General features: G+C 38.8%; 1 protein-coding gene across 4 annotated transcripts in view; it reads left to right on the forward strand.

Moving 5' to 3' along the window:
• Window positions 1–25,594, forward strand: part of ZSWIM8 (zinc finger SWIM-type containing 8) — a 64,775-nt gene that overhangs the window by 17,605 nt on the left and 21,576 nt on the right. For all 4 annotated transcript variants that reach the window (XM_075758574.1, XM_075758572.1, XM_075758576.1 and 1 more), the window contains exons 2-9: window positions 8,549–8,702; window positions 10,362–10,456; window positions 16,479–16,651; window positions 18,426–18,533; window positions 21,357–21,438; window positions 22,706–22,826; window positions 23,165–23,366; window positions 24,239–24,414. In XM_075758574.1, coding sequence (XP_075614689.1) covers window positions 8,549–8,702; window positions 10,362–10,456; window positions 16,479–16,651; window positions 18,426–18,533; window positions 21,357–21,438; window positions 22,706–22,826; window positions 23,165–23,366; window positions 24,239–24,414 — 1,111 coding nt within the window. The remainder of the gene's footprint in view (window positions 1–8,548; window positions 8,703–10,361; window positions 10,457–16,478; window positions 16,652–18,425; window positions 18,534–21,356; window positions 21,439–22,705; window positions 22,827–23,164; window positions 23,367–24,238; window positions 24,415–25,594) is intronic.

Below are 25,594 nucleotides of genomic sequence, written 5' to 3' on the forward strand. Positions count from 1 at the left end.
AATACAGCAACAAAAAGATAGTTTGAGCCATTAAATATTTTGACTTACATGTATGAGCTATTTGTGATGTAGTGTTAAGCAATTTTCAGAAATCGAATTAAGCTGAGATTTGACTCTGTGCTATGGCTTTTGCTGTAGATGGTGGAGACTTTGGGGTGAATTGGACAAACTCCTGTGATAAAATGAACCTTTTTGCTTTGGATTTAAAAAAAAACAAAAGCCCTTGTTAAAACGTTATTGTGATGGTTGTAACGGAATTTGTGTAGTAATAGTTGCTGCAGTTTGTCAGTTAAGCATGAGGTTTCCAATTCTGGACTGTAATCTGCCCATCTGGGATTTGTATTTTTAACGGTTTTTGGCTATGAATCTCATCAGTTTTATCCAGTAAACGCTAATGAAAAAGTTCTGTTGCTTGTTCGTCTTCTCAACTGTTTTGTACATAAAAATGTCATTCTGTGGCTTAGGGCTGATGTAGGCCTCCCCCTAATTCTTCTTTTCGCTTTCAACACGGTCTTATGTATCTCTGCATTTGCTACCCCGTGACATTATTCTCGGTGTAATTTCACTGCTGCAAAATGGTTATGGGATCCAGACAGAGTTGTATAACTCTAGGTGGGAAAATAAGAGGTGTAAGAAAGTCTTGTAAGCACAGATCCCAGTAGGGTTTTAATACTGTTAGTAACCTTGCGGGGGTAGTTGCATTGGAGGAGGAAGAAGAAAACAGCAAAAAAGAGAAGCAGACCTTTTCCTAAATTTTAAAAAAACATATTTAGTTGATAACTTTCCTTCCTGAGAATTCTGCACTGTTTACAGGCAGTAAGAAGAGTAATGCGCAAATTTAGCTGGTGAATTACAGGGACAGAAAAATAGAACCAAGTAATGCTGATAGTTTTTTGTTTGCTTTATACTGTGAGCAAATCAATTCATTTGTTCTCTGGAGCATTTTGCTAGTTTGTTGATTACTTAGTTCTCTTTAGGACTATGTTTTTGGTTATTTAAAAAAAAAGTGTGTATATGTGTGTGTGTGGTTTTTCAATTTTAATTTTTTTTTCATTCTTGCATAGTGAGAATATCATCCTGCCCTAAAACTCTAGTGGAGAAAGATGTATCTGTAGAGTTTTTCCTGTGGCTAACTTTGCCTGAAATACATGATGATTGTACTACAGTGCTCTGTCCTTGCTGTTTTTCTCGATCAGTTTAGCTGCACTTGCTAGCCTGTTAGGTGTTTCTGGATGTTTTAAAAATACAAAACCCAAAGGGAGCCCTCAAATCAGAATGCTCCCTCCAGTCATCTTTTCTGAGCAAACCTTATTAACAATCAATCAGCAGCAGCATTTGTAGCATCCTTTCTCCATCACTTGATCCCTATTCTTATCTAATTAATCATCTTGGTCTGTCACAGCATGTTGAAAAGCTCACGCAGATGAATTTCACCAAAGGCTTTCTTTCCAGAGTTTACTGTTCTCCATTTGTTGTTGCAGCTGGCTTTATGAATGCTGAGGTGTTTTGCAGGGAATTGGTTTGGAGTGGGTAGTATCTGAGAAACAAATAGCTGGAACTTTATTCTGACTTGGTACAGCAGGTGTTCCAGTGTAAAGGAGTTGCTTATTTTCTTAAGATTGAAACTGCTTGAATAGTTGAGGAACCAGGAACGTGTTTCTTTGCATCAGTTTCCTTAATCTGTAAGAGGAAAATAAACCCCTACTTTTTCGCAATGCTGTGGTTTGCTCGTTTTTTACGAGGAACGTTGTGGGTTTTTTCTCCCTTGGTATAAAATGGCATGGAATTATTAATCTGAAACAGAGGAATGCTAATTGAAGACAGCTGGGAGTCAATGTTTGAATATTATACTGTGCCTTCAGCTTCTCAGATGCTTCATTCTGCGCATAGTCAAGCTAGACCAGGACTGGGTGTGTGGGGCTGCTCCTTGTGTCCATTCAACTGTCCGTGTCTGATGTTGCAGGGTCTTGGTTCAGTCTTGGGGTCCTTACCCCTTGGCTTGCCAGTTTGGTTTCTTCTCTTGTATTGTATTTGGGGAAAGAAAATTCATTCGTGGTGCCTGTTCAGTACTTGGCATGTCTGCTGGGCTGCCATAAGAGTACCCATTAGTTCCAGTTGTGCTGGAGCAGTCTGATGTGGGTGTGTATGTATGTGTCCACTACAAACACCACTGACACCAGCTGCGTGATTCGAAAAGATCATCTACAACCCAGAGAGTGATGATTTTTTGAAGGGAAATTAATTCCTATTTGGAAGAATCAGAATACAGGCCTGAAAGAGGACATCTTGAATGAGATTTTTCTTTAGTATCTAATGTGCTTTCTTAGGTAGTCTACTTTCAGCCTGTCTAGCTGATCTTTTTTTTTTTACTACATGATAGAGGTTCATAGCTGCTCCAGCAGTTCACCTGTGAGCCTTTACAATGGAAGTTTCTCATGTTGTTCAATTTAATATGAACTCTTATCCCAAATCCTCTCTCCCATAACTTGCGCCATTTTGGCATGAGTGTTAAAAGGTGAATACTTCTTGTGTTGTTTTAAGTGCTTGTGTGTTATCTCTTTCTCTTCTATGCTTTTAAAATTACCTATTTCAATTGCTTTCTCATGTTTCATTTAGTTTCCTTATGGAGCTTAGTGGTTGTGGTTCAGTACTTCATATGTTCTAAGTCAAGTCTTCATATGTTCCAGGTCTTTTAGGCACAGACTAGAGTGGCTGCCGTATCTCTTCTACTCAGGTGGAGAACTTTACCTCTTTGAAAACATAACTATCCTGTTTGTGACTGCATCATGAAGCTTACATTTAATTGTGCTTAGTCTGATTTACTCCCAAGATTGTAATCCCAAGACTATACAAGGATGCTCTTAATATTCCCCCATTTCTATATATTCTGTACTAGTGCATTGTAGATGTGCTGCATTTTTTAATAATGCTGCCTGAAGTTTGGGAAATTGTATGGGACAGATATTAGCTAGCTATCTTACAAGTCTGTGCTTGAAAGCCGGTCTGCGGACAGAAATGTACCCTTACTGCTTATGTAGGCTGCAAGTATATTAGTTCAACACTTCTGAAGATATTGCCTTTCTGCTGACTTTGTAGGGCTGGGACCTACCTGGGGAAAATGTTAATGTAACAGAAAACTGACTGGTGGTAGTGTATCTGTGACCCATTGAATCAGTTCTGCTCCTAATTGAATGCCTCTTTGAAAAGAGAACTAGAGTTAATGAGCCTTGTAGACTGAGGTTTGGGTGAGAAATACTTTTGAAGGAAGAGAAAATATCTTCTTTTCAGACTTTCGCAAGATGCTTCTGTTACATACTATGTGTCTTATCCTCAGTTCAGAGGTGAATTTTTATTTATTTTTTAAAACATATATGTTGCTTTTTACAGGATATTGATTATGCAGTAAAATGGAAGAGGAACAAGTAAAGAAGTATAAGTAATGGCCTAAATGCCTTGGATCTAATTTATTTGAAATGAGGAGTAATTTTTTAATTAAAAAGCTTGTTTCTTTTGGTAACGTTCACCTTGGGAAACTTTTTTTAAAGTACATTCAGAGCATTCATATTCGAGTATTACAGAGTTTGAGACAAAGGTGAAGTTTCCTGATGTTTCTTGCAGAGTTTTGAGACCTGAAGGAATATATTACTCTGGCACGTACTTCTTAAAGACATTGACTCCGAGAATAAATTTCTAGAAAGGAAAAAAGAATGAGAGAATAAAGTAAAACCAACAACAGAATTTTAGAAGGAGCTGTAAAAAAAAATAGAAAACAGTAAGAAACCAAATATTTTTGAAGAGTTTTGATTTAATTATGTTATATTTAAATGTAAAGTTTGCTCTGCTTGCCCATATTTGAGAGTTCTCAGCACTTTTTGGTTTTTACAGGTATCAGAGAGAGAATATCACTGACTTAAGTCAAGGGGCATTTTACTGAATTTTTTACAGTTTAACATTTAACTAAAATAAAACAAGCAGAAATACTTAAAGTGCATTCTACAGTAACAGATTTATCTTTCTACATGACAAATCCTGTAAAGGAAATGTAATATTTACCATTTTTTTAAATGAGATGTGTAAAACAGGTTTTATAATACCTCCCTGCGTACCTTTCTTCATCTCCTTGTTCTGTGTATAGTTGTATTACTTTGTTCCACTCTGTTACATTTTGGACTGAAGCCAGCGGGAAAGGTGAGGGGAAATGTGAGATGAGGACCAGAGATAGCTGTAAAATCAAAGCTCTAGACTCATCTCTGAAAAGATAATGTGGCTTAACATGCCATTTTTCTTAAGGCATGTATAGCAAAAGCAATGTGTCCTTTCTTTGTATGGTGTCTTACCTCTTACTGTGAGATTTGTTCACTTGCATTTGTATTTATTCACTTCTACGTATAGTTTATTTTTAGGGATGTGTGTCAAATGAAAGTAACCTAGTGGAAATAATGTAATTAGGTAACAAATACATTCAGCGCTTGGCCCAGATGGGTTTGTTTCAGTTCCATTTAATAACTCTTTGGTATTTTCACGGCCCCTATTTTGCTGATTATTCAAGCATTTTCTTCTCTATTTATCTATCATGGAAACTCTATTATTCTACTGCAGGAATAATAGCTCAATTTGAACATGATCTGGTTTTATGAAGAATGTTGGCTGCAACTTGTTCCAGCCTACCCTGTTTAGGAAAGGTTAAGCAATGTAGCTACACATGCATTGGTATGTCAGTAAGCCCTGCTGGCACAGAAATTGTTTCCACTGGTGAAAATGTATGTTTATGTGCATAGCTTATGTTGGCTCATTTGGAGTTGGCTTTTCGTTGTTGTTTCGACACTAGGAATTATGTCTATGCTGGAGTTTTAGCTATTATAAAACATCCGTAAAAATCAAACCTGTAATTCTCATAAAACAGTAGCAAAAATGGTAGGATAGTCCTCCTTAAAGCTGCATGTTCCACGTGGTAGGTAATTAGATGAGACATGATTTATTCAGAATGGTTTAGATATGCCTGATCCTGCCTCTTAAGTAGGAGGTATAGATTAGACGACCTCTCAAAATCCCTTTCTGACCTGGGTTTTGCTAGTCATTCAACCTGTAAGTGAGAATTGTTGGAGGCTCCTTATGCTTTGCCTGTGACTTTATTCTTCCAAGATTTGAAATGTTGCCTTTGTTCTGCTTGGGTCATCATGTCAGCTTCCCAAGAGGAAGCAGTGATTCTTGCTAGTTTTGCTTCACAATTTAAAATGATCTTCTCCCTTGGATAGACTTATCTTGCAGATTTGTCAATTTTCTACATCTTTTTTACATCTTTGATTTCACTCCTGTATCATTTTTTATATTATATTTGCAATCTTCCTTGCTGTCCTTATCTTTGCTTTCTGAGCTGAAGCTGTGATGCTTTCTCCTTTTGTTAGCAGACTTTGCCTTTTTTCCTTGCTCAAAATATATTTATTGTAGTACTTGAGAGTACCTTTTGTCTGTTTTATTGATAATACCTTTTGATACAAGTAGGTATGAATCCACCAACTGTGGATTTGTGTATCTAGAGATAAACTTGTAGTGGATCTCTCTTTGTTTAGGACTCAGAGGAAAGTGTTCAGTCTAATTTAAGCACCTAACTCAGACTGTCCAGCTGACTTTACAGGAGGCCTAATGGGAAAAGACCCTCTGATGCTGTGCGTCATATCCTCGATAAACGTCTCTCTCACCTTGGCTACGTAGGGTACTACCCCCTTGAAACTTAGGGAATTTTAACTTCTTAATTTTAGTATTTACACTGTGTGCCAAGTTAGCTACTGTGAATTCACTTGCTCTTAAAGTATCATTGAAAAATTATTTTCTACTTTTCTGTTATCTTGTACCATTTCTTTTCCGTGACTCTTTTTCCTCATAGAAAAATCAGCATTTTAGAGAGATGCATGGTCTTACGGAGAAGTTTATTGCTCTTCTAGATTATTTTTTCTCCATCAGGTTTTACTGCTTTCACCTTATTCTGAAATGTCCAAGCTGTGTGCTGTGAATGTCGGACTGTGGGTTATGATAGGCATGCCAGATAATTGCCACCTGTCTTCTGCTGATTACTGCTAACACAGTACAGCTGATGAATCAGTTAATGAGTTCTATGCAAAGTCAGCCAGTTACCTTAGTTCACTGTGTAGAACTGTTATAATCAAGCTGGCTGACTTGCACTGGACTTGGACTGGAGCAGATAAGGAGAGTTCATGTTGTCTTTCCACTTGGAAGAAATGTTTTCTCAGGAGAGGTAATTTCAGTAACACTTGTCAAAGTATTATTCTTGAGCTAGTTTAGTTTAGTTTGAAAGAGAACAGTTGTACTATGTAATGGAGAGATTGGAGAGTAATTGCAATGATTGTACTACTGTTTCTAGTACCAGTACTACTCTACTAGTACCATTGAGACCGAGTAACTGATTGTATGTATGTCCTACTCCATTGCAACACTGAAGTAAAATATTTTTAAGAATAAGGTGTACTGCTAGAATAATAAGCAGAATGCATTTGCCTTTTGCTTTTTTGTCACCTCAGTCTGTCTTTAGCATTTCTAATCTAACTTTCCTGCCCAGCACCAAATCCTTGTAAAAAAGAATACCATCCAGGCTGCAGGCTTCCAGTTCTTTGAATAATGTGCAGATGTTTCACCCAGTACTGAAGTCTTTTTTGAGTCTTGTAACTTGTAGAGGTTGTTTAGGTGTTATCTCTTTTCCGGTATTGTCTAATGGAAGACTTGGATGAAGTGCCTTTGTATAAAAAGTGCAGTTAAAATCACAAGAAATATCTCTCCTTTCATTGCTCAGAGTAATTTCAAGTATTAAAGTGCCTCAGTTTGGACATTCTGTGGTATCTACTACTACTGTAGTAGCAGCAATGGTATTTGACTATGTTGCACTAATTAAAAACTAATATTTTTTTTTTTTAAGTGACTAATTAAAAATAATTTTTTTAGTGACTTGATGAAAGCTTTACACCTGTTCTGGTTGTCAAAAGTGGAAATGAGATGACTTTTCTGCCAAAATCTTGTTTATCTGCTAGCTGTAAGAAAGGGACACTCCACTTTTCCATCATTGTTCATTTTACTATCTGCTGCTCTCACATTTGTGGATGGGATTATAGCACTATAAAACAGAGGCTTGCTCTGTAATATAGAGTCAAAGTCACCACTGATGGAGAAACAATCCTGATAGTAAAAGACTGTCTCTATCTGGGAGAAGGGAATGCTGCCTAATGAATCTAATTTGACTGCAATCAAAAAATCATAAATGTGGATGTTTGAAAACTGTATTTTCTTTCCATATTTATGTAATCCTTCCATTTGACAGGTCTGCTCAGTACTGGGGGAGATGTCTGCTTTGCCGTGTGCATGCACTTTCAAAGCCCTCTCCCTTCCTATCTGGTTCCCAGCTGTTCGGACTGGAGGGCGTCTCTAGGCAGAGGGTGAGAAAGCGCTTACTGACATCAGGGCTTAAGTTTTCCTTTGATATGTTGCCTGGAGGCTGGTGGGGAGGGAAAGCTGAGGGCCAGATTAGTTTACATTCTGGCTTCCAGTGGTGTTTTAGAAGCTGGTTAGGGAGGTGAAGAGACATAACATCGAATACCTGAAACTGAATTAATTAGGCTCTTGGCAACAGGATTTGGGAGACAGGGGAACCAAGGCTGCTGTAGTGATGGATCAGGAAGTGAGCTCAGTAAAGCAGCGAGGTGCTTGCAGATAAGACAAGTCTGGCATTTTGTATAGAGTGTAATCTAGCTCAGAGCAAAGCAGAAACATAAGGCTCCCATAGCCTAATGATAAGAAATCTTCATCTGCACTTAAAAACATAAAAAGTGGAGTTAGTTTTGTAGAAAGGTGGTGGTTAAATGTATTTGTATCAAGCTCTTGGTGCCTTCAGTTAAGATCCTCATGGGCTCAGTGTAGTCAGCACTGTGCAAACATGTGAATTTCCAGTTGCTTCTGTAAAGAACCTGAAACATAAAGACAGCATACAAAAGATGATGGTGAGGGGAATAAAATGACAAATTTTAACTGAAATTAACATCTTGTAAATTGCTGAATACTGATTGTTACCAAAAAAGTCAATACTAAGGTTCCTGTATAACCTTTCCATTGCCGTCTTGTGCATATACACTGTAATAATTCTTCTCTGTGTAATCACCTGTCATTCACAGGGTGTTGCTGCCATATTTTGACAGAAATATTTGTTATTTGAAAAATATTTGTTTACCTTAAGTCTTGCTAAATGGTTTCAGTTTTGTCAGGAGACAAAGTTCAAGTCGCTGATCTAAGCTAATGTAGCTCTCCTGACAAAAGACTGGTTTTTTAGGAATGTGTACCCATGCCCTAGGGGCCTGAAAACAAACATAAAGATGGCAGGCAATTATTCAGAAAATTTCTGTCCTGCTTCTTACTGTTTATCAAAATTGGTCCTTGAACTTGGTGAGATAAGGGAGGAAGTGGAAGAGCTCTCTATTCTCATCTATTTAGTCTCTCATGAGTTTTGTTCTCTGAACAACTAATTGCATTTTGTTTCTTGTCTTGATAGATGGGCTGGTGATCCCATTGGTGGAACTGTCTGCAAAACAGGTTGCATTTCACATTCCATTTGAAGTGGTGGAGAAAGTTTATCCTCCAGTACCTGAGCAACTGCAGCTTCGGATCGCCTTCTGGAGTTTCCCAGAAAATGAGGAAGATATCAGGTAATGAATACTATTTCTGTTTCACTGACACATAAGGAAAAATTCTGTTCACTAGAGGAGAATCACTGATCATTTGATGTCCTGTATATTTGCTACTTCTGCTGTTCTCATGTGCATTTTGTAATACAGGGATGTGTTACTGTGGGATATGCTATGATACGGGGTTCTATTTCAGGGTGAGCTGCCCTGCATATATCCCAGGAAAAGCAAGTGCACGTGCAGGTTCTGTGTGTAAATGATAGCAGAATAAATGCACCCTTTAATTTGCCTGACAGTAACTTGTTTGTATAGTTTTGTCCTTATTGAATCATAGAATCATTTAGGTTGGAAAAGACCCTTAAGATCACTGAGTCCAACCGTAAACCTAACAACGCCAAGTTCACCACATGTCTGTAAGCACCAAATCTACATGTCTTTTAAATATCTCCAGGGCTGGTGACTCAGCCACTTCTATGCAGCCTGTTCCAATGCTTGACAACCTTTTTGGTGAAGAAATTTGTCCTAACATTCAATCTTAACCTCCCCTGGTGCAACTTGAGGCTGTTTCCTCTTGTCCCATCAGTTGTTACTTGGGAGAAGAGACCAACACCCACATCACTACACCCTCCTTTCAGGTAGTTGCAGGGAGCGATAAGGTCTCTGCCCAGCCTCCTTTTCTCCAGGCTAAACAACCCCAGTTCCCTCAGCTGCTCCTCATAAGACTGATTCTCTAGACCCTTCACCAGTTTTGTTGCCCTTCTTTGGACATGCTCCAGCACCTCAATGTCTTTCTTATGTAAGTCTTATGCAGTATTCTTTCCAGTTTGAATCTGTTGCTTGAGTCAGAGCTTGAACTGGGCTCAGAAATTGCTGGGGAAGGCAAGCCTTTTGTTGGTGTAAGTAGGAGAATCAGAATTTGCTGAGTATGTCAGTGGTTAGAGTGGATACCGTCAGAGAGATGACTATATTTCTTATGTTTCCATGTAAACTGTGTGAGTACGTAGTCAAAAACACTGTGCTTTTAGATCTTTTACCAAAGTATTTTTGCTGAAGCATTTATATTATAGGAGGTCTACTCATGTAACTGTGCATTCAGAATTTTGTTGCAAAGTAGTGGTATTATGCTCGTTTAGAAAGAATCATCCTGAAAGTTCTTAGATGCATTCGTCTAAGGTTCTGGTATCAGGTGAGGGAGGTAATGTCAGAAGTGCCGATGTAATTTGTAAGATCACCTGTGGGGAAATAGGGCAAGCCAGCTGGTTGTACATGTTCCTTATTCTGATGAGCACAGATGTTAAAAAACCCTCACATGTGCAGGTAGGTAACTCACCTAGAAGTACAAGGAATTTTTCCTGTGGCATGCTAACACTGGAGCATGAATTGATATTATATTGTATATAAAAGCTTAATTTTAGGCTATGAATGAATTTGTATTTCAGAGCCTTAGACTGAAATTCCTAGGAATGCCAGTGGCTATACACAAACTCAGTTAGGAAGAGACTAATGATTTTTACGGTTTAAGTGTGATGGAGATATGGCAGAAAAGAGCTGTACTTCATCTTAAAGATGAAAATAGTAAGGATTTTTCAAAAGCCATGTCAACAAAGAATGCAAGAGGATAATAATGTGAAGTTTCTTAAAAGCAGGCTGATCTTTACATGTTATATGTATCTCTTGCAGATTGTACTCATGTTTGGCGAATGGCAGTGCAGACGAGTTCCAGCGAGGGGAGCAGCTGTTCCGGGTGAGGGCTGTGAAGGATCCTCTCCAGATAGGTAAGAACATTGCAGCTCCATATCTCTGGATATTTCAGATTCCTAAACCCATATTGGCAATGGGACAAGTAGTGGTATGAGTGTGTCCCAAAACTAGCTTTTCTGGCATCCTAATCTAAACTCCCTGCCATGTGTATTCTTTGTAACGTCTTGAGGTAAATACTATGTTTATTTCAGCCTCAGTCAGCTCAGCTGTGGAACTGAATGAAAACCCAGAAATGTTCTGAAAATAGATCCTTAATCTGTCTCAGCGTTTTGGAAGAAAGTGTAGAGTGCCTTTGTCTCCATAATGCTTAAATTCCTCATTGATAAAGAGAACCTGGTTTTCTGGTGGTCTGATCAAATGAATGCCTTGCCTAAATGGCAGAGAGGAAGTTTGCAAGGTTTAATTATTCTTGTAGCAAAAGAGTTGTATTAATAATACAGTTACTCATGTCATATTTTGGCAGAAGGAAATTCCTGTTGCCTGACTGTGGGTTTTATTGCTTCTCTTCACTTATCTTGTTGTTTTTATATTTTATGGTTATGGAAACTAATCTTATCTTAAACAAAAATTGGACTCTAGATTTTTCATTAAATCCTTTGAAGTAAAGAAGAATATTGAGTTGGCTTTTCCAGTGACAGCTGTTAGACAGGAAAGCATTATGTGAAATAAAGACACTATTGTGTCAAGGTGGGCCATGTCAATCCAATGCAGATGTGTTGTTTTTTCTGCAAGTGTAAGTTTCAGAATTAGAATATTAGTTGGCATGTGGGAACTGAGCCTTGTTGTAATAAGAAAAATGATAACGTAAAAAGCTGTATAATGTTAAGGAGGAAAGTTCCTGTATTTTCCTGTGATGAGAGGGAGAGACTTCACTGGGCCTGTTTAATCGTTAGTACCAATACTACTTAACTCAGTGATCAGTGGAATGAATGAATTTAGGTAAGGGACCCTCAAAAAAGATATAAAAGGGACTGATAATGTAAAAGTTTGGGGAGAACAAAAAGAGAATGAGATTGTCATTGAGATAGGCAAATTGCAAGAGACCGATGAACTGTTATCTGAATATAGGGTAAAGCATCTGAAAAGATGTCATCTAGTCCATTGTCTACTGTAGTAACAATAGCAGGAATTCTTGGGAATGGAAATGAAGTACTTCCTCATACATAATGTATATTGAGTTGTCAGTGAGACCAGATAGTAATTTTGGAATATTGATGAAATTCAGCTAAATAGGACTAAACTGACTTTTGAGTGCATTCATAAGCTCCTGATGTCAGGACTGAAATGCTGAGAGAGGCCTCTAAGGCATCTGCTGAACTTCAAGAAGGCAAATGTTTGAGAGAGACAAAATGAGTTAAAATGCAACTGGCTGAAATTCAGTAATTCCTGGGACTTTCACAATGGAAAAGAGCAGAATATTTAATATACAGTGCTAAGACTGTGGTCAAAACTTGTTTCAGTAATAAATTAAAAAGGTGAGGAGATGTAGAGCAATGTAAATGAACAAAGGCTAGGAATATTAGTGCAAAACCTGTGCTTGGGGGAGGACGTTAGGAGTAGGGAAAAAGAGGATGTGGTGAATGATACAGAGGATGAACTTCTCGAGTACACATACAGCAACTGGGCTTCTTGACAAAGGATTATGTGTGTGGAAGGGAAGGAAGTAACTTTATTTAAACAGTAAGGTTGTTTCCTCCTGAGTAGAGGAACTTTATCTAATGGAGGGATTTATTTATTTATTTATTTATTTTTTCCATGAGTAGCAGCCCAGAAGCTGGGCAGTACAGGTGGGGTGGATATAATTTCAATTGTCTACTCCAAATGATTTTAAGGTGTGTGGTTGCAGTATTGAGTTTCATATGCTGACAACTGGGAAAAGAAACATAGGAAATGAAGCGGCCTTTGAGGAGGGATTTGATTTGGAGGGAGATTGGGCAGTGCATTGTGATACTGTGATCAATAGGACAAAGCTTGAAATGTGCTTTGTGCTCTTTTGTCCCATTTCCCTTTGTAGTTTGAGATTAATTTTTTAAACATAATGTGTAATCTTAGTCATCTTGTCCACATGCTAATAGGACCTCAGAAAAATGAATAAACAGACCTGACATTTCACAATAAATGAGTTTCATTATAAAATACATATTAAATGCAAAAGACATTGACATAACTATCCTAAAATTCTGAAAACTGGATTTTAACCAGCAGGAAGCATACATTTCTTTTGCATACTTTTCCTGAAAGGTTAAGTTTCAGGGGTAGAGCAGTGAGAAGGATATGTTATGGACTGAAAAAGAAGCTATCTATTTCATAGGACCTAATCTAGGTACCAGTTGATTATTTCCAGCTTTTACATTTGATCAAACTGTATGTCTTAAGTGAGTACCAGAGAGTACAGTGTGCTGCTACCCCTTCTTGGAGTAGGACTTGAATGTAGGACTAGAAGGTGTTGTGAGCAAGTTTGCAGATGACACCAAATTGGGAGGAGCTGTTGATTCCATCCAGGGTGGAGAGGCCTTGCAGAGAGATCTGGACAGATGGGAGAACTGGGCAATCACCAATCGCATGAGGTTTAACAAGGGCAAGTGTCGGATTCTGCACCTGGGAAGGGGCAACCCTGGCTAAACATACAGACTGGGTGATGAGACACTGGAGACCAGCCATGCTGAAAGGGTCTTGGGGGCCTTGGTCGACAGCAAGTTGAACATGAGTCAACAGTGTGCCCAGGCTGCCAGGAAGGCCAACCGTACCCTGGGGTGCTTCAAGCACGGCATTGCTAGCTGGTCTAGGGAAGTGATTGTCCCACTCTACGCTGCGCTGGTGCGGCCTCACCTCAAGTACTGCGTGCAGTTTTGGGCACCACAGTACAAAAAGGACATAAAACTATTGGAGAGTGTCCAAAGGAGGGCAACAAAGATGGTGAAGGGTCTAGAGGGGAAGATGTATGAGGAGAGGCTGAAGTCCCTTGGTTTCTTCAGCCTAGAGAAGAGGAGACTGAGAGGAGACCTCATCACTGCCTACAGCTTCCTCACGAGGGGAAACGAGGGGGCAGGTGCTGATCTCCTCCCTCTGGTGACCGGTGATAGAACCCGAGGGAACGGTATGAAGCTGCAACAGGGGAGTTTTAGGTTGGATATCAGGAAAAGGCTCTTCATCGAGAGGGTGGTCAGGCACTGGAACAGGCTCCCCAGGGAAGTGGCCGCAGCACCGAGCTTGACTGAGTTCAAGAAGCATCTGGACAGCTCTCTTAGTCATATGCTCTGATTTGGCTGGTCCTGTGTGGAGCTGGAGTCGGACTCGATGATCCTTATGGGTCCTTTCCAACTCAGGATATTCTATGATTCTATGATTCTTCACTGCATGATAAAATAGATCACTCCTGGTGCTCTCTGTGCATAGAGAGTATGTTGTGCAGTGCATGTACCTGACTCATCCTCTGAAGCATTGGTGCTGGCTGCTTGCTGTGCATGAGTAGTAAATTTGGTGTTCGTAAGAAGTGTAAGATGCACTTTCTGTGCGGAAAGCCTAAGTGCATTCACAGAAGCACTAAGCTTGCTCTGCGCCCACAGTGCATTTAAGAAAAATAGTAGCTGGGGGGTGAGACTCCTGGCAGAGGAATTCCTTTGGCCTGCAGCTCATTCTCGAGGTCTCCTGGGAGTGGAGTTTGCCAAGAATAGGATATAGATCTTAGGGGTTTTTGGGTGGGCTACATGCAGTTGCAGAATGAATGGTGCTGGTACATGCTGACAGTTTTTTGTAATGTACTGTTATACATGGAATAGATAAGCTGTTATAAGGTTGTGGGAGCAGGGGGTGGGTGGGAGGGAAGAACATGCTTGTGGTCTCCATGAGGTGGCCAGATGTGCAGTAGGTGTGATTTTTGTCTTCACATTGAAGCAGGATGGTAAGAGCTGTGGTCTGCAGGAGAAGACAATAGTTCCACTTTGACTGTAAAGAAGTACAATTTGATGACCATTTCTTTAAACAGTAGTGTTGAGCTAAGCACTCCAGAATGGTCCTACTCATAGTCACCTTTTCAGTCTCTGCAGGCTCAGACTTTTCTCAGCTGCACAGTGAACTGAATTGTGGTATTTTTCCTGGTAAAAATAACCATTCATTTAATCCAGAATTTTTTCCTGGTATGGTTTCCTGTGCCATTCCACAAACAGTTGCTCAGTACAGCAAGCCTGGTGGTGCAACAGAATTAGCAGTGTCAGTGTCAGACATGTTCATCAAGGTACAGTTTGAGTGAAGCTTGTGATATGTCATGCTGAAGCCCTTAAATTTTGTCTCTTTTTATAACTGTTGTTCTCTCTTTGCATGTAATCAGTTAACTGTCCTCATACACAAATAAAAATTTCATGGTAGGAGCTTCATAAGAGTGTATAGCTGTGACCTATTCTAGAACACTTTTCAAATACTACTTTTTCTTAGTGAAACAGAGTTGCTGCAATTCCAATTTGTGAAATGCTTAATTTGCTTTTGTGAAAATTAGGGCATTTTGGCATTAGTCTGAGATGCTTCTAGTATAACAGAAGGACTAGCTGAACTGTTTTGGTTGTATCATCCAAGTGTGGAACATAAATTAGAACCGTAGCTAGTAATAAGCAGTGCAGTAATTTTGTGGTGAATGCCTTCTTTTGTTTTGATTCTCTTCCAATTGCTAAAATGGCTGAAGAATTTGGGTGGCATTATGTGTACTAATCAAAATAATCACCCACATCAGGAAGAGGATTTGAATTCTGATGAACAGGAGAAATAGAAAGGTTAAGCAAGGTGAGAGCATGTTTGTATTGGCACGGGGATTATATTTTGAGGAAGGAATAGTGCACATTGTTTTAAATGAGATTTAGTAGGTCATGTGCAATCCTGAACACCATCATTATTATAATCTCACAATATCATAATAAAAAACATGTAGATTTATAATGTACGTCCCTATGCTGCTGATGAAGAAACTATTTCAATCATCTGTCCCAAGCCATATTTTTTCACTTAAGGTAGATTGTTGGACTGAATTTTGGTTATGAATTTGATACCCTTGGTGCTTTCTGTGCTTCATTAATACTGCATTTGAGACTAGCAAAAAGGTTCTGAGGCTGATACTCATTGCTGTAGAGGATGATTAACTGGTGATAGGGACCTTCAAGACAAGTAGAAGATTCATGCTCCTGATGGCCTTTTCCTGCTTGTAATATGTGTGCCTCTGGATAACCATTATCTGTAGAGTAAGCTGCATTATGAGTACAACTGGTATGCATTGTACATGAGCTTACACGAAGCCAAACCTCATTAAAGTTCTTTGTCATCCTGCCTAAGATGAGATTCATAATTTATTTGTTTAATCACAGATTAATGGGGCTGGACTCATTCAAGTGTTATTGCTGAAATTTCCCTTTCCCATTGATTTTAGTCTATGCAAGACAGGTGTTTTGTTTCTGAGTACATGGTTTATAAAAATGGGATATTTGCAAAATTGCAAGGAGGTATGTAATTTTTGAGAAATGGGTAGCTTCTGAAGCCACAAAGCAAAAGTAAGTGTTCAGGTGTAAGTGCTGCCTTCTTTAGTTCTCTGTAGAATTGTGAAAATTGGCTGACTTGGAAATAATTCTGAAGAAGTTACCTATCTTGTTCTGCACTGGTGCCAGAGGTAATTAATGTGGAAGTCATGTCTAAAATATGTATAGTCTAGCGTTGACCCTGTGATCAAAACCCCAAACTTTTCAGTGGTGGCTTTAGCCAGTTCTACTTTTCTTTGTTAAATATTAATAGAAATAAATATATAAATAAATTAGTGTATTTAAAAGCTGGTATTTTTGAACCTCTTTTAACGTGTTATGCCTCTCTGCTAATATTCTGCCACAGCTAATTGGGAAGAAACAAGTGCTGGAGACTCTAGAACCCTGTCCATCCCTGTATGGATGTTGTTGCTAGACATGTTGTTTTGCTGTTTAAATGGCACATACCTAAATTTCTGTGCTAGCTGAATCTGTCTCCCAAGCACCAGAAGAGTAACTTTGGACTTTTGAATTTTAACAGGTTTCCATCTGAGTGCCACTGTGGTTCCTCCACAGATGGTGCCACCCAAAGGTGCGTACAATGTGGCGGTGATGTTTGACCGATGCAGGATCACGTCGTGCAGCTGTACCTGCGGAGCTGGAGCCAAGTGGTGTGCTCATGTTGTGGCACTCTGTCTCTTCCGGATACACAATGTAGGCCTTTAAATACCATTCTGCTCTCCCCTAGGCATCTTCTCTGAGTCTCTCCTCATTACAGTTTTATGCAACATGCATTCTCTTTAGGGAAATTGTTCTTGGCACTCCTTTTGGTTGCAGATTGTACAAATGTGCTTGCAGATTGTGCAAATGTCCGCTCACATTTGCAGTTTGAAGAGTGAATTGTCTGAGGGTCTAAACTGCAGAATGTCCTTTGATAATGTGTGCATTGCTAAGGGTAGATACAGAGCCCTTTTTGGCCCCTTCCTGTTTCTCAATACTGGAGTGAGTTACTCTTTCTTCAGTTCTGGAAGGAGTGAAAGATCACCAATAGTTAGTCTTTTACTAAAAGTCTTTGTAAATATGGGATTTGAAAGCTCGTTCTTCTGGTTGTTTGATCATTCAGCGTGCAGAAGGAAAGTAATTTTGATCACTGTTGGCCTTTATGTTTGCCAGTTCATTTTAACACATACTGAGGCAAATATGTGTCATTTTGACTTGCGGATTTCAAACAGTCAAGTTTATGTTTTTATTTGACTGCTTGTATTCTATGTGGCCTTGTATAGAGCGAAAAGTAGATGTTTCTTATCCTAACAAACTCCAGGTGAAAGTGCTAGATTCAACATGAAATACACAAGTTGAGAGTTCAGTCTTGCATACAGATTAATTTCCTTGGTCTTTGGGAAGCTGAGAAATACACCTTAAGGAAGGGTTAAGCTTGGATGATTGAAAGGAACAGAAGATTTTCTGTTGTCACAGAACATTTTATAGCTAACATGCTTATGATCAACTCCAGATTCTTAAATAAGTGCTAATAACCTGCTGAAGCATGTTAATATTTCACAATGGATGATTGTAATAGGCTTAAATTGATACTCTTGTGAAATCACTGGAATATTGGTATACTTTCTGTGCTTAGTACTGGAGAGTTGGCAAAAAAATGGGTTCTGCTTTGAAGCATTAGTTCCAGTTTTAAAAGGTGGGTATAGAAAGTGAGGATAGGAAACAAACTTTCATTTATATTATTTACATTCAAAGTTTGGACTCTGTGTAAAATAAAAATAATTCTTTTCCCTCCAATCATTTCTGCTACCTGAAAAGTGATAGTGAAAGGAATTTCATGTTTGTATATGCTGACTGCTGACACTAGCAAGTTACAAGCCAAGATATATTGTTCTGTGTAGACAAATCAACATCAGAAGCATCTTTGTTATCAAACTGCTCTTGCCTGTTTCCAGGTTAAATTTTAGGTAGGTGCCATTTAGGCATTTTTATTCTATAGAGTGAAAAAGGTTAAGAAAGTAGTGGTGGGTTGTTTTTTTTTTTTATCATCTAAGTTGATCTAATATATGGAAAGAGACTGTTTTTAAGATTGAAGTAAAAAACTCTAATGAGATAAGAGGTGGTTGTGATTCTGTGAAATAGCCCCCCACAGAGCTGGTTGGTTTGCCAGAAGCTTAAAGAATAATGTGCTATTTTAGAGGTTTGTTTGTGAAATCCCTGCCAGTATTTGTACAATTGCTAGCAACAACAGATCTTAAGCACAGCTGTTAAAGCAGTTTCCTTGAAAAGAAACTCTTAAAAACAGGTTTTATAAAGCCTAGACAGCTTATTTGCCTCTTATCTGCAACACACCACTTAATTACAGAAAAAAAAGACCCAACATGATATGCATCAGCATAGCTACTGCTCATGACACTTCATTCAGTGGACACAGCTTCATTAAATCTGACCTGTTAATGGCAGTTTATATCTCCTTTTCTTTCTTCAGGCATCTGCAGTATGCTTACGAGCACCTGTTTCCGAGTCCTTGTCTCGGCTACAAAGAGACCAGTTGCAAAAATTTGCTCAGTACCTAATCAGTGAACTTCCACAACAGGTAAATGGGGACAATGGATAGGACCGACTTTTTGTTAAATTCAGTTATCTTTATTCCATGTCAGTTTATATGATATCTTTTGTTGCAAGATAACCAGTTATGCTATTTGATTGTGATTGCTGGGAAGGCTTTCAGCTCTTGCCCTTTTCAGGTTTGCCATTCTATTATTTGACAATTGTCTATTGCAAAGTAAAAGATTAGAAGTGTCTTAAAAAGGGAAAGAAGAGTGGTGGCTATTCATATTAGCATGAATATGTGCTTAGCTTGTGGAAGGTCAAACACAATAAAATAAATGCATGGTGGTGAAAAACTTAGGTCAGAACAAATTAGGTTGCTTCTTTTTTGCATGTTTGGTTAGTTAAGTGGAGAAGACTACCCAGGAGATGCGTTGTATATGACTTAGGTGCGCACTTCCTAATGCACCCAATTGGTGACCTTTTGATTTCCCCCATTGGGTTATGGAAAGTAATAGACATGAAATTTTGTTAGTCAAAGGCAAAATCTGCTCTCTTATTCATTAAATACTTATGTCATTCAAGGTCAGGTCATTTATATCATCTGCCTAAAACGCTTGCACAAAATACAGAAGAATACCTAATGATTGTGAAATGTTTGCTTATAAAATATAAGGGCTTGGGCAACTTTTTAATGCTGGTTCAGCCAAAGGAGGTTGAGAAAAACTGACCTGCATGGTTATCTGTCACATTTCAGTAGTGCGTGCATAATGGCTTAAGTAGGAGTTAGATTACTGTCAGCATGTGCCTGCAATTCATATTATGGTGCTGTGCTTGGGACACTTAAGATATTCTATTGCTAAAATGTCCTCTAAATTTCCTACAGAAATACTAGTCTTCTTATGAGAGGAAATAGAGGAATCATATAATATGGAAGTGATGTAGAAATACTGCTTTTTTGTTGCTGAGAGTTCAGCACCAATAGTGTGTGCTTCTTGCATTATGTAACAGACAAAGCTTTTTTGGTTCTGTAAGGGCTCAGAGCTTTACGCCACATAGTCTGGTGCTTAATAAAGGAGGGTTTTGAAAGACTACCAGTGGTGGTAGTTTGGTTGATTGCTTTCAAATATTCTGTGTCTGCTAATTTTTGCAGGGTTTATTTCTCCTTTGGTCATGTGTACTAGCTGTGCACCCAGGAACATCTGGACTATTTAATTTAATTATTACTATCTTGCCAGATAATCTGATGGATGCTGCCCAACAGAAGAGTTTGGGTGTTATTGGCAGATGTGTCTTAACCTGTGTTGTGTAATTCTGTTGAAGAAGGCAAGGCACACCCCAAAAATGTTCCAACAGTCTAATTCCTGGTCCTCAAGATTTCTGAGTGGACATAGATACTCTAATACCTTGGGACCCTGTATTTTGACTACGTGATGTAGAATTAGAGTAGGCTATACACGTGATTCTGTTCTATCCTTATTTCCAGCTTGTGAATTACATTATAGTACAGTAATACTGAATTACTTTCAAGTGTAAAGGGAAGGTGGTCTGTAGGAAAACAACTAGATAAGGAGATGTTTTTCAAAAATCTCTGTAGAAAGAGATTTTCTGTATCTATGAAAGTATCAGTGATTCTGAGCAGCTGGAATTTATTACCCAGTTGTTCTCCCAAGAGCTATTTCCCTTCATGAAGCCAGTACTCCTATTCCAATTAAATATGAATATCTTGGCAAAAATGCCTGAAGGAGAGTCACTGCAGGTCCCTGATACTTCAACCTTAAGGTGTGACATTGCCTAGACTTTTCTGCTTCATGGTGACTTAGAATATGTAGTAGTGGAAAAAGGTACAAGAATAGTTTAATGCTGAGTTTGTTTCTTCAGGTGACTTAAATGCAAAATATCCTTCTGAAGCATTTTTTTTCTTCCATCTGTTTGAGATGGGTCCATATTATTTCCAAATACAGGTATACTGAATGTGCTTTGCTTTACAGTGAGTGTGATCTTTAATCTCAGCTGTTGTGCAGAGAGAGATGGGGGGGATATCAGATGTTCTGTTTCAAGTAATTTAAAACCCAACTATATGCTTAACCTGTTGTAAGCATGTATGCTAAAGCCTGAATGGATCTATGGTTTCAGCCCAGACTTGGTTGGGGAAAAAACACTTTCTTCTATGCATTTTTCTTTCAAAAACAGCACATTAAGGGTATATCTACTTAGGATTTTGCAGTCAGGTGTGAGCCTTCTCTGCTTGTGCTCTAAACTGTCCAGAAGCTATGATTGCATTAATTTAGTGCTGAAACTGCATTAGTTTATTATTGAGTCTGAGTTATATATATGGTCTCTTTGCTAACAGGATGATAAATAAGCTCAAATCTGCCCAAAAACTTATGTATAGATGTAATTTACAGTTTTCTCCTCTGTTCCCATTAGCTTGGGTTTTAGAGACATGATTTAGGAACAAGAAATAAAAACATTCAAAGTGCATGAAAATGGTGACCTTGACTGTGGTCATTTCCATCTCTCTCAAAATTAGCTGCAGTATCACTCTCTGTGGGCTCCTACTCCTCAAGAAATGAGAAGGGAACTAATAACCTATGATGCTTTTGTTCACTGCTTAGGGTGTAGATGTAGGAAGTAAGCCTTGGATATAGGTTTGCTTTAAGAAAGGAGAGGAAAAAGTGTAACAGCTGGTTTGCTATTGTATAATCTTTAGCACCCTCTATTGTCCTTTCTGAAAACATGACTGTGTGTATTTGATATTTCTGAAATTATGAGAGTGCTTCAATCATGAAACTCCAGGCAGATCTTTGGCTGGGTGTATCAGGATAAGAAATACTGTGTATTTTGAAAATTTGCTTCATGTTTTCAGATTCTTCCAACTGCTCAGCGCTTGCTGGATGAGCTGTTATCTTCTCAGTCTACTGCCATCAACACAGTGTGTGGAGCTCCAGGTAACCTTGATATATCTTATTTCAGTAATCTGTGTCACAGATAGGAAAGTGAATCTATTTCCATTATTTGAGTTTCTCAACTGGTCTGTTATCATGTAGCTGGGATTACAGGTGGAGTTCAAGTAAAAGTGATAAGTACAGGCACTTGCATGTATATATGGCACAGCAAGAGGCACTTGCTGGTGTAATGGATGCCCTGGAGTGTATGCAGAGGAAGGGAGCATCAGGAAATGCACCTTTCTAACAAAAGATTTTTCTTTTTAAGTCAGTGTTAATTATAGACTCCTGGAAATGTTGATTGGAGGGGACCGCTCCAACCTCCTATTTGAAACAGGACTGTTTGCAATGCTAGATCGGGTTAGCTGTGGCTTGGGCTGGCTTAGGCAAGTCCTGGTTACCAGACACGTTGCAGAGTATTCCTATTGTAGTGCCGCATTACCCTTTTGGTCAAGAATTTTTTCCTAATGTCCAATGTGAATACCCTTTTTTATAATCTACTACTTCCAAGAAGAGTTTATCTGCATTGTGTTTGTGATTTGAAGTAGTTACAGGCTGTTAATGGTCATCCCTCACCCTCTCCTTTTTAGACAAAATTAGTCCATCTTCCTTAATGTCACCTCATAGGTCATGTGTCCGTGCCCCCAACTATCTTGATACTCCTCCACTATATCCTCTCTGGTTTCTCATTATTGTTCCTGGTCTGGGGGATGTAAAACTGGATACAGTATTCCAGATGTAACTTTACCTGTGCCAGGTAGAGAGGGATAAAATAAGTTCTGTGCTTTTCCTAATATAACTCAGTTTGCAGGTTGTTTTTTTTTATTTGTGTGTTCAGTGAAAGTTTTCCATTGGTTTGTGTTCATCTTGACATCCACCATAATCACCAAATCTTACCAGCTACACAGCCATTTGGTTTTCAGTTTGTACTGATGCATGGGGTTTTCTGTCCCAGGTACAGAAGTTTACATTTTCCCTCAATGAACTTCATGACCTTTCTGTTGACACAGTCCTTGAATTTCTCCTGGTCCCACTCGTTGTAGTGTCACCATTCAGCATGCCGGCCATGTCTCCCAATTTAGTGTTGTCAGTGTTTAAAGTAGTGTTATGATAGCATTTTGAGATAGTTCTCAATAGTGAGTTCTGCAATGGCTGAAATAAACTGAGTAACACTGTCTGTGTGCTCCTTATAATCTCTGTGGTTAATACAAAGGAGAATATCTTCAAAGCCTGAAGACTGTATATGTGGTGGTGTTTTTTTTTTTTCAAGATCCCACTGCTGGACCCTCTGCATCAGATCAAAGCACGTGGTACTTAGATGAATCTACTCTCAGTGACAACATAAAGAAAACCCTTCATAAATTCTGTGGACCCTCTCCTGTTGTTTTCAGGTAAACTGTTTCTCATTGAGGGGAAAGCGGGATATTGACGTAACCTGTAAGCTCATTCACTGTGGGACGACTGAAGGACGTTTAGTTTTGCGATCACTCTTCTGGACTGTATTTTTGCATAGCTTGTCCAAAGTTATTTCAGTAGAGCACACTGTATTTGCACAATCCTTTACTTGTGTGGTGTTCTCAGTCTCATTATGCATCCTCTCTTTTAGGCTATGCATGTCTGTCCCATTTAAGGTGCAAATATACATCTGGATGTAGAATATACTCAGGATTTTGTATGTCTGTGCTTGATTTCATTTTTTCTCATCCCTGCTCTTCTGTTTTATATACAGTGATGTGAATTCAATGTATCTGTCTTCCACGGAGCCACCAGCTGCTGCTGAGTGGGCCTGTCTCCTGCGTCCTCTGCGAGGAAGAGAGCCTGAAGGAATCTGGAACCTGCTTTCCATTGTGCGGGAGATGTTTAAGAGACGGGATAGCAATGCAGCTCCTTTGCTGGAGATTCTGACTGACCAGTGTCTCAACTATGAGCAGGTATTCAAATCTCTTTGCTGTGGGGGGAAAATTCTGGGGAACCAGGCTGAGCCAGTGACTGATGCCATGTGCCTGTACAATCCATGGCCGAATAACTTTTTTTAACAGCCTGTATGCATTATGGGCATATGCTTCTCCGTGCTAAAATGATGTTACAGTTTGTTCTTGTGCGGATTTAGTGATGTCCCAGTAGCACTATATCCCAAAAATACCTCAGTACTTTTAACATGAATATGTGGAGTCTGAATTATTTTGTTCAGCATATTTGATTTGATTTCTGCCCAGTCAAGGTGATTTATTTTAATCTTTTTTTTTTTCTCTAAACAAAGTACATCACATATGACCTGTCATTTTGATAAAAAATAAGTGTGTGGTAGAATCTCAGATTCTTTTGTTATTTTTATACAAGACATCTTTTGATGGGTTTAAGTAATAAAATTTTTTATATTTTTAAAAATAATATTAGGAAAAAGGTTTCCTTTTGATACTTCAGGACACTGATCTCACTCTGTAATATAAACTGCAGTGTAAGTTTCCTTATTGCTCTATCACATACCTCAACTTTGAGCAGGGGAAAGGAAATGCTTCATTTATCACATTAGTTCATTTTTTCCCTCCAAGTGTGGAGGCCTCTAGTAAGAGAACCTCCTGTGAGTGTTTTGTTCTGTGGGCACGTGGCGTCTAACCAGAGAAATTTTGAGGCCCTTAGTTCTCACAAACCAATACTTCTTTAATGCTCATAGTTATTTTGGAGTCAAATGAAAACATGGTACTAGCTACAGATCCCATTTCCTTGTAGTTATGAGGTTAAGTGAGAGCAGGAAGTGAGATGTTGGCCACAACACAACTCCACTGATTGTTTTCTTCTGCAGATAACTGGCTGGTGGTATAGTGTGCGAACGTCTGCATCACACAGCAGTGCTAGCGGGCACACAGGACGCAGCAATGGCCAGTCAGAAGTAGCTGCTCATGCTTGTGCAAGTATGTGTGATGAGATGGTGGTTCTTTGGAGGCTGGCTATCCTTGACCCAACTATTAGTCCACAGAGGTGAGCACCAGAATCGGATCCAGTCTCTCTCTTATTTCTGTGATATTCAAGCACACTTGAGAGTTTCTTCCTGTAGATTTCTTGTGTTTGTGTCATTACTTCATTACCTGTCCAACCATTAGTCCTTCTGGACTATGAGGTATGTAAGGTTCAAGAGCACTATAATTGCTTTAATCGCTATTGCTGCTTATTTTAGCAATGTCACGTAGTATGAATAATTTGTTTTCTGAGAGTTCTCTTTTACATATGAGTGTAATTCTGCATTTCAGTGTCCCAGTGGAGAACGTTTCTTTGAATGATAACACTGGCTACCAATAAATTTTAATGCTTTCTAAATTTAACTATTCAGCAGTTTAATGGATTTCTGTTCAGCCTGATCATTCATTGTTGTCTGTTTTAAGATGAGTCATTTCTTGGTTTCTGTGCTCTTAGGGAGTTTATTCTCTGCAGTGTATGGGTAAACAGTGTCATCGGTGTATGATTTTCAGTGTTTTCAATTGTCTGAGGAAAATTTGTGAGGCTTCTGCAGGTTTGTAAACCATATCGTGCCTTGGTAAATCACTGCCATCTTTATTTAGCACTAGTTGAATAGCAGTGGAGGTACTGAGGGCTTGTGTTGAGATACTGTGGTTGACATTGTAATAATTTGTTTTGTACATCTAGTCTACAAAGTGTGGTGTGTAAAATGTACTGAGTTAGTTTAATGTGCTATAAATGCTAAGAAAATTTTTCAGAACAAATGAAAACAGGATGGTATTTTCAATACAATTACATATTAACGGGATTTGCTTTACGTGAATTGTTATGTAACATTAACAAAATGCCCTGTGTATGTAAGGCACATCAGGGACACTAAAATGGATGCAGTTTCTGACTTGTACAGATTACAATATGAACTAGATAAATATAGGAGATGAAGACAAAAAACTGTAGGAAACTGACATTGAGGCTTAAAATAAACACAAATGTCAATCAGATCACACAGAAAAACCATGAAAGGTTTTGGCTTGTAATAAAGTATGAAGTTGTGCTGTGTGTATTCGCATTTGAGTTATTTGGCCCAGTTCAGATTTGCTCAGATCTCTTACTTGAGCTCATGCATAATTGAAATGCTCCTGCTTGATTACCTGTTCTTTTGGCATTTGAATAGTCACCAAGAAGAGCCCTCTTCTACCCATCC

Source organism: Balearica regulorum, chromosome 7 (genome assembly GCF_011004875.1).
Source record: "Balearica regulorum gibbericeps isolate bBalReg1 chromosome 7, bBalReg1.pri, whole genome shotgun sequence".
Classification (NCBI taxonomy): Eukaryota; Metazoa; Chordata; class Aves; order Gruiformes; family Gruidae; genus Balearica; species Balearica regulorum.